The 8,953-nt window shown below is 56.2% G+C and overlaps 1 protein-coding gene and 1 long non-coding RNA gene across 2 annotated transcripts in view; both read left to right on the plus strand.

Moving 5' to 3' along the window:
- Positions 1 to 7,801, plus strand: part of LOC119101821 (tubby-related protein 4) — a 66,549-nt gene extending 58,748 nt beyond the window's left edge. Inside the window, exons 10-19 of the mRNA XM_037225248.1 lie at positions 1,450 to 1,607; positions 2,137 to 2,368; positions 2,719 to 2,860; positions 2,957 to 3,144; positions 3,238 to 3,521; positions 3,633 to 3,730; positions 4,678 to 4,822; positions 5,146 to 5,292; positions 6,327 to 6,470; positions 6,772 to 7,801. Coding sequence (XP_037081143.1) covers positions 1,450 to 1,607; positions 2,137 to 2,368; positions 2,719 to 2,860; positions 2,957 to 3,144; positions 3,238 to 3,521; positions 3,633 to 3,730; positions 4,678 to 4,822; positions 5,146 to 5,292; positions 6,327 to 6,443 — 1,511 coding nt within the window. The 3' untranslated portion in view covers positions 6,444 to 6,470; positions 6,772 to 7,801. The remainder of the gene's footprint in view (positions 1 to 1,449; positions 1,608 to 2,136; positions 2,369 to 2,718; positions 2,861 to 2,956; positions 3,145 to 3,237; positions 3,522 to 3,632; positions 3,731 to 4,677; positions 4,823 to 5,145; positions 5,293 to 6,326; positions 6,471 to 6,771) is intronic.
- Positions 3,631 to 5,124, plus strand: LOC119100996 (uncharacterized). Its single transcript, XR_005094491.1, has 3 exons — positions 3,631 to 3,730; positions 4,678 to 4,822; positions 5,080 to 5,124. It is a non-coding gene; the product is annotated as an uncharacterized LOC119100996 (long non-coding RNA).
- Positions 7,802 to 8,953: the final 1,152 nt, after the last annotated feature.

Genomic DNA, 8,953 nt, shown 5'->3' on the forward strand with positions numbered 1-8,953 from the left:
CTCAAACGCTGAGCTCGCGGTTTTGCCAGCGCTTTCGGTCGACATCGGAAGCTATGTTCATCATAGGGATTCCCGCTGACTGGCACGGACAGTAGTTGCTTGGGCGAAAGCGTCTGTGCCTCCTATTGGTCACTTCTCATGGAGTAAGCAGCTTAGTCAGCTTTGTTGAAGTAATCTAGGACACGGACTTATCAAAGAGGAAAGTAGTTCCACGAATCTCCGCAAGAGGGTGAAAGGGCAGTACTCTTTTCCATGTTCAGGCTCTAACGATCACTGTATTCGGAGCTATATTGGGTACATTCGGATTATAACGACCGGCCCAATGTTCATGCTAGGCCCGCTGTTGACTAAGAATAGGAGATCACAGTCTCTCAGTGGGGATTTATGACTTCCTTTGCAGGCACTACATTGCAAATATATGCTCCTACATCGTCATACCGTTGTTGACGATACTCTGCTGTCTTTGTCAGCACTTTTTTTGTAAACTTGGAGCATCTCTTGGATTTTTCTTCATTTAATGATGAATAAAAACAATGGCCAGCGCGCACCAAAAGTGTGCGCAAAGCTTCCCGTAACATCAAGACGAGAAGAGACGAGAAGAGATGGACGGATATGCCATAAACTTGTTCGGCACTTGACCCACCACCAGGTCGGGAGAGCAGGCAGCCGGACGGGAGGGGTTCGAGCGGGCCGGTTTGGTGGTAGTGCCGTGTCCGGACAGTGAATGGAGACTGCGCTGCAGTGCCCCTGAGCGCCCTGGGTTGAGCCTGCGTTACGGCCAATCTCGCTCGGTCCTGTTCAGGCCTCTTGTCACCGACCGTTCCCACCTGAAGACCGGCTCAGCTCAACAATTTGCCGCCCCTATCAAGCCCCTCTTATGGTCTCGTCCGGTCGTTCAACATCAGTGGCACATTTAACAAGGTTCTTAGGGTTTGCTGCTCATTGTAATTACAGGGGGTACATTTGTTTTGCTTGCGTCTTATTGCACTAGCTAACACACCGACACGTAATGATGGCCACCAATGTCCGTCGCGACGAGTGAGAGTGATGAAAATGATACGAGGCGGAGTGTAGTGGGAACAGGGGTTGAAGATGCTACTACATATAATTTATGACGGCTTACAATGCAGCGTGACGTTGACTCGAACACAAAATATCTCCCGTGACGAATTGTTTTTTATGTGTCGTGATAGCTTTGCATTTTTTCATATTTCCTTGTCCTTCCTTGTTGCATGACATGATATCGCATCTTGTGTGAGAAACGTTATGTCGTCTCCCCATATCATCCGAAAAATCTGTTTCAACCGTTCTTCTCTTGAACCGCGCAAAGTTACTGCGTGTCTCCTCGAAATGTCTGACTAGACGCGGCATTGATAAACCGTAATCAAGCACACCTTTTTCATGCCGTCGTGCAGCCGCACGGTTCTGACGGGTGTCGTTCGCCGGCAGCGGCCACCATCCGAGAGACGACGGTGGCGCCGCCCAGTGACAGCTCGGACACCGAGGAGGAGCCAAGCCGCACGCCGCGGCCCGACAGGCGGCGCTGGCGACGCCGGACCGACCGCGAGCCGCCGGCCGATGACGAGGGCGCCACCGAGCAGCCAGAGGTTAGTGGGTTGCCGACCGGCGGCGAGAGGTCACTGCGGGGGGTGCGGCTGCCGTAGATTAATGGGCCGACCATCGGCGGCGAGAGGTCACTGATCTCCGCAGGGGCGTGCGGCTGTCATAGGTTAGTTATCCCCCTCTTTGAGTGCTATAGGATTCGTAGAAACCACAGGGGAGGGTTGGAACGCATCGCAATGGCAGGTCAGTTAAAGAATGTACGGCAGCGACAGACGAGCGGTCTACGGTCCATACAGGGCGGCTGATCATGAGCTGAACAGATGGCGGCTTGGCTCATAAAGGCCAGGTTTTGGCGCGGGTCATGTCTGGGTAAACGAACCATTATTACCTGAGCATCTTAAATGTATAAATGAGCAAAGCCACACCACATCAATCCCCTTTTCACTGGCGACACCTTCAAGATCATGACAAATGCTCGCAGATGATGCTTGCGCGCGCAGCCAATGCAGCACCATCCCCCTGCGGCATCCGCAGGGCTAACCACTGCCCCCCCCCCCCCCCCCCCCCCGGCAGCCGGGTTCTGCCACGCTGGCTCAGGTGACGTCCAATATCTGGGGCACCAAGTTCCGCGTGCTGGGCCTGGCGGCCTCCATGCCGGCTGACTTGGGCCAGATCAGCTACAAGACGTCGCTGCTGCACCTGCAGCCGCGCCAGATGACGCTCGTGATGACGGAGCTGAACCGAGACGGAGCAGCTGTCCTTGTGCCCGCCGCCCGCCGCGGCAGCGAAGAGGACGAAGGCGACTGTGAGTGAACCGAACCACGGAGAACGTGAACGTCTGCTGTCTTCCGTGCGTACCTGTTCTGTTGTAAACGTGCGATCTGTTCGTACGTGAGACTGATTTGCATTTGGATTTACCTATATTACATGTGACGATTATGTGGATGATAATAATTTTTTCTGCGGTGAAATGTGCCCAGGTGTTATGAGCTTGTAGTAACATGTGGTGAGGCAAGGTATGGGTCATGCATAATTTCTGCAGGCATCGGACGCGGTCAAGTGATCACAAGTACGTTATACCGCCCTCTGTAACGCTCAACCTCCATGCGTGTTCGCTGCGCCCAGGACCACCGACCCATGCGTGCCTACCGCCAGGTCACATGCGCCACATGTCCACCCAGTCGTCGGCGTCTGTCTCGGATAGCGCCCTGGGACCGACGGCGCCCCTGGCGACCCCTCGCTTGCCGCGGCCGCCGAACCAGGCTGGCCACCAGGCGGCGCCACTGGGGCGTGACCGGTCGCTGAGCCGGCGCGACTCGCCGCGGCTGCCGCGCCGGCCGCGGCCGCCCGCCTCCCCGCTGCGCGCCGACGACACCGACGACGAGCTGCACAGCGCCGCGCTGGCCGCCGCGCCCGAGCTGGCGCACCTGCGCGAGTCGCTGCTGCGCATGAAGCGTGAGATCGACGCCAAGATGCGCCCCGAGCCGGTCGACGCCCACTCGAGCAAGGTGCGCGTGCTGAACGGACTCAATGCGCTGGCTAGCCCGCGTCGCATGGCGCGCTCGCACAGCGTGAACCGCGGCGACCGCTGCCACGTGGCGACGCCCGGGCGCGCCGCCGAGCCGCCGGTCGGCGAGCTGGTCGGCCGACGCACCTCCTCTGCGCCCGCCGCAGGCCCGCCGCCGCCCGGCAAGCCGGAGCGTATCCCGACCGGCGCCGGTTCGCCGTCTGCGCAACTGGAAGCGCTCAAGTTCATCGACGACGACGAGGAGGAGCGGCCGGTGGCTCCGCGCAACATGCCCAACCGCAGCCAAAGCCTCAACTTCATCAGTGGCCACAGTCTGAGCCTGGACCTGGTGGCCGAGGCGGCCAGCGCGCCGCGCACGCGCGTCGTGCTCGTGCCCAGCACCGGGCACCGGCTGAAGCGGGTCAAGAGTCACAGCCTGGACGCGACGCCGGCCGGAGCTCTCTCCGACTGGCTGCCGGCGACCGGGCCGGAGCGGCCACGCCGCGCCGCCGCCGCCGGCCGCCGCGCCGCCGCGCCGCCTTCGCTGGCGCCGCGCGCGCAGCTGCGCCTGCCCGAGGAGACTCGCGGCAGCCAGAGCAGCCCGGTGACGCCCGTGGCGCGGCGCAAGGAGCGCAAGACTACTGGCACGCCACCTATCGGGTGAGCAGGCCGCGGTCCGCTCACTGCTCACTGTGACGCGGGCTTGGTGTGACTTTGTTTTGTGTATTGATCGTCATTTATTTGCACACTGGGGTGCAGCCTAAGGATGAATAGCTATGCATTCTAACACTATGTGCTGTCTAATGGTGGCATATTTGCGTTGGTCTGTTTCAAGAGATTGCACACATTCAGCGTACAGCTGGAATTGCACGTACGACTGGTGTATTGTTCAACAGGCTAGGTAGAAGACACGAATTTTGTATGCTCTTTGCATGTTCATAGCTCAGTGATTATCAAAAGGCATGGTGGCACTCTTTTCGAGGGCATTTCATTCACTTGCCTGGTAAAGACAATGGCCATGACGACTGTTAAAATGAACTTGAATCATAGCAAAAATATCTGCGAATATGTTCCAAATTTCCCGTCAAATCACCGTCTGACCATGTTTATGGAACACGTAAGATAAGCAAGGCAAACGTGTGTCATTCCAAACGTCCTCTCATTCCTTCCTAGTTCCTTGTCTAGGTGATTTGATATTTCGGAGCGTCTCAGCATGTCCTCTTGAAGGGTGAAGTGTGGCCCACCGAGCAAAGGTCTCGCCCTCGGGCTCAAAAGACACCAGTCAGACGTGCCGCTTGACACCAGGGTCGGGGGCGTGTCTGACCTCGTCCGCTCGGCGACAGGGTCGGGGCGTGTCTGACCTCGTCCGCTCGGCGCCAGGGTCGGGGGCGTGTGTGACCTCGTCTGCTCGGCGACAGGGTCGGGGCGTGTCCGATCTCGTCCGCTCGGCGACAGGGTCGGGGGCGTGTCTGACCTCGTCCGCTCGGCACCAGGGTCGGCGCGTGTCTGACCTCGTCCGCTCGGCGACAGGGTCGGGGCGTGTCCGACCTCGTCCGCTCGGCGACAAGGCTGGAGCGTGTCTGACCTCGTCCGCTCGGCGCCGACAGTCGACGTCTGCTGAGTTCGCCTCTGCTGTGCCGCCGTCGTATGCCCAGCTCCACCGACTCGTCTGACGAAGAGGTCACAGAGGTCACAAGGTCGCGACCTTTCACCAACCTTGAGTCGCTGCAGAGGAGTCAGGTCAAAAATAAGGTCAGTGGTGAAAAGCTGGCATGATGCTGAGATGTGTCGGATACATCTTGGCCCCGTAATGGTCACGATACTTGTGCGGGCTGCCCTGTGATAATCAGTTTAACTCTGGGCGAATGTGACCTTATTCTTTGGTACAGCGGCAAGCATTTTGGTTTTGTGCCGTGGGATAAGCCCTGGCTTAAGTAGATATCCGATTGCATGCACTGCCGCGCTATTTCGCACGCTCACTTTTCTCACACATGTGCCTCATCCCCCAGCTGCGGCGTGGCATTCGTGACTCGTCGCAGACGGACGGCGCGCCGCCGCCGCCGCCGGCGCCGCGCCGCGCCGAGCCGCCCTGCCGCCAGCTGATCATGCACAACATCGCGCCGCTGTGGAACGAGTCAAGCCAAGTGTACCAGCTGGATTTTGGTGGCCGTGTCACGCAGGAATCGGCCAAAAACTTCCAGATTCAGTATTGCGGTGACCAGGTGGGCGACACACGGCGGTCAGGTCCCGAGACCTTCTGGGATGCTCTGAAGAGCAAGTTCAAGTCATCTGATGGGGGCTGGAGTCTGGCTTTAGGATGCCCTGGACGACACAGCACTTGGCTGGGTCTCTTGTTTTAGTGGCGTCCTATATCTGTCTTTTAATTGGAGACACGCGGCTCCACATGCAGAAGGCTGTCCGCTGGGTTCGGCCACAAGGTATGATCGATCACACTGATAGCTGAGCGCGGCAATCAAGTCTGCAAAACCATGCTCTAACCGCCATTGGTAACTCGACCGGCCGTGTTTCACCGTGACACTGACTGAGCGTGCGTCACCGTGACGTGGGTCGACTGCGTCTTACTACGACACTAAAAGAGTGCGTCTCGTTAAACGAGTGCGTCTCACCATGACACTAGTGGAGCGCGTCTCACCATGACACTAGTGGAGCGCGTCTCATCATGACACTAGTGGAGCGTGTCTCACCATGACACTAGTGGAGCGCGTCTCATCATGACACTAGTGGAGCGTGTCTCACCATGACACTAGTGGAGCGTGTCTCACCATGACACTAGTGGAGCGCGTCTCACCATGACACTAGTGGAGCGCGTCTCACCATGACACTAGTGGAGCGCGTCTCATCATGACACTAGTTGAGCGTGTCTCACCATGACACTAGTGGAGGGCGTCTCATCATGACACTGGTGGAGCGTGTCTCACCATGACACCGGCCTATCATAAGCATCACTACACGGACCATTATATTGTATCATTATGCTATCCCGGCATGTTTTGCCATGGCACTTATCGAGGGTTTCTTACCATGACTCTGACTCCGCATGGCTCACCATGACATTGACTATGCATGTCTCATCACAGCAGCGGCGAAGCCTGACTTGCAACGACGGTGGCAGGGTGCGTCCCGCCACGTTACTGACAGAGCGTAACCCCCCACGACCTCGGAGCGCCTGGTGACCTGGACTGGCGTGGGTGCACGGTCGTGAACGCGGCTGACCGGGCGTCTGCCGTCCCTGCAGGTGATGCAGTTCGGTCGCATCGATGGAAACGCGTACACGCTGGACTTTCAATACCCGTTCTCCGCCGTCCAGGCGTTCGCCGTCGCTCTGGCAAACGTCACCCAGCGGTTCAAGTGACACCTACCCATCTCACCGACACCGGAGGTGCGTGCGTTGGCACCGGGCCGTCTCACCACTAGCGCAGTTGCCCACACGGTTGCAGGTCTGCACCCCATGCCCCCGTCCCCCTCCCGTCCCTCTAGCTCTCAGCCCAGCCCTTAACTCTTAGCTCGGGCCGGTGCAGGTCGGAAAACGGCAGGGTCATCTCTCCTGAGCCAAATACCCAGTGCGGAAGTACGAACCTCTTGCGTCATTGGGGCTTTTGTATCGTGGGACCTGAGCTACAGCGATTATGTTTGGTGACGACGTTAGATGTTGCCACACTTTCACGCTTTTTCTGCTGCAGGTGCTAGGCGAAATGGAGCCAATGGTACTGGAGAGCTGGTGAAGCCCACAGTCCACAGCGCCCCTGGTGTTGGTTTTTCGAACTACAACGGTCACGATTTTGCCAACGAGGAAGCCGCTGTGGCGAACCTTGCGTCCAGTGCAGCCCGCTGGCGCCGCCTGTCGGAGCTCGAGTCAACCACAGTCTGCGGGCCGCAGACCGCTGTTGCCTTCACGGTATTAAGCCTTCAGTGGTATAACGAAGTGGCCGGGCGTGCAATTGGTTGTTCAGCAGTGCAGCGGCGGCTGTCAGCCGCTGTGCGCTGTGCACATCGCGGCCATCTGTCTACAGCGCGTTGTGTCGCCGTTCTAACAGCTGACACTGTGCAGGCGACAGAGCCCTGGCTGGGGCAGAGTTGAGCCTGAAGCCAAGCGGCAGCGACGTCTTTACAGGTTCAGACTGTCCATAAGGGTGCATTCCATACTGTATTAGGCTATTTATCACCGACGGACAGCAGTCTTTACCATTCAGAGTCGAAAGACGAAATGACAACTGTCCAGGTCCTTTCGCGGAGAAAACCGTATTTTTGGTGCGTTCCCGATAATGTAGCTTTTTAGCGAACGAATAAACAACTTTTCCTCGGAACAGACGCTGATAGTTGGCTAGCTGTTTGCTCATTTCCCGGCCTAATGATTCACCAAATTTTGCGATCATCTATTCCGAAGAATTATAAAAAAATTATGCCATACCCTTCCCGCTTGTATTGTTAAGTAAGGCACTCCCTTCACGGATAACCAAAGCACACGCGAACTAGTTCCATAAGGCTCTGTTATGCCAGCGTAGCTCGCTTGGTCCTTTAGCATTTCTTGTGAGTGCAATATTTTCACGATTACGTGTACAAATGTATTGCTTAAGCCCCTGTTCGTTGTTCAGGTTGAAAATGTTTGAGATCAAAAGAAGCAACGTTCGATGTGTTGCAATACCGAATATGTTGACCCCTCGCATGTTTCGTTGTAGGTGTGCCGCTGTATGTTATAAGGAGGGGGGGGGGGGGGGGTCGGTCTCTGGTCGTGGTCTGGTCTGGTCGTGACGCAAATGAAGCCTGCAGATGGCGATCGTTACAACCAAAGTGAAAATCGTGAGCGCTCCCCGTGTCAAGACTGCAGACAATCCGCTCATGTTTACAGTTCTATGTCAAGCTCTAACGGCTTCAGAAATCGATGTACGCGCTTGTGTGATTGGCTGCCCAAGGCTTGAGGGAGGAGCGTAGACCCCGCAAATTACATGTAATATGTATTACAGTATTACTCTATAGAGCGAAGCGTCACTGTCGGCCGGGCTAGCTTTGCACAACGGCCACCGTCGTGCTCCGATCGCCAACATCAGAGAAATTACACGGAAGTCGACCCCGAAATGGCATTGAGGGCGACAGGACGGTCTCCGTTCTGCTGGCATTGTCGGCTATCTCGTTGGTTGTATGTACGCGCAATGAAAAGTATTCAAAAATGTTCACCGACCCGGTATACCGAAATCGTTGAAACGGGCTGCCTAATCCTGCACCTGGAACGAAGACGCCCTTGGTGTCAGCAACACAGTCGCGCCCAGCTCTCTGCAAAGGAACCTTGCAAATATTTCAACCATGGAAAGCACGTTCTGCTCCAGCACATACAAACTCTTGCAGCACGGTGCGATTACCCAAGTTTCCCCAAATGGAGGAAGTTGTTGCGGCGCAGCCGGAGGGCCGCAGTATGATGTCGCCCTAGGTGGGGCGTCAGCCGGTGTAACGCAGCACTGCCGAGCCACACTCTTGGTTTGCGGTCGTCAGTTGTGTGCTCTACCCTTGCGGTAAGATACTACTTCAGCTTTATAACAGTATTAAAGGAAAATACACGACTGATGGTGTGAAACAGGTGTTTTGCGGCACCAGACTGGGTGGATGGACTATGACAATGTTAGCTCGACGCATGGGTCAATGGCGGGTGATAGATGGTCAAAAAGCCTCATGGCTAAATATATATATATATATATATATATATAATAAATACTAAAGAAAGATAAATGTTTAGGTATTGGTCCAACATAAACCGCTTGCAATTACTTAACCTGCAATTACTTAACCTGTTAACCTGTAAGAAGGAAATAAACCTGAAGCTCTTCAAGCACCAGTCGTGCAGCAATAAACGCTAAAACGATACTTTCTCAA

The sequence above is a fragment of the Pollicipes pollicipes genome, unplaced genomic scaffold (genome assembly GCF_011947565.3).
Source record: "Pollicipes pollicipes isolate AB1234 unplaced genomic scaffold, Ppol_2.1 Scaffold_4881;HRSCAF=5763_pilon_pilon_pilon, whole genome shotgun sequence".
NCBI classification, from domain to species: Eukaryota; Metazoa; Arthropoda; class Thecostraca; order Pollicipedomorpha; family Pollicipedidae; genus Pollicipes; species Pollicipes pollicipes.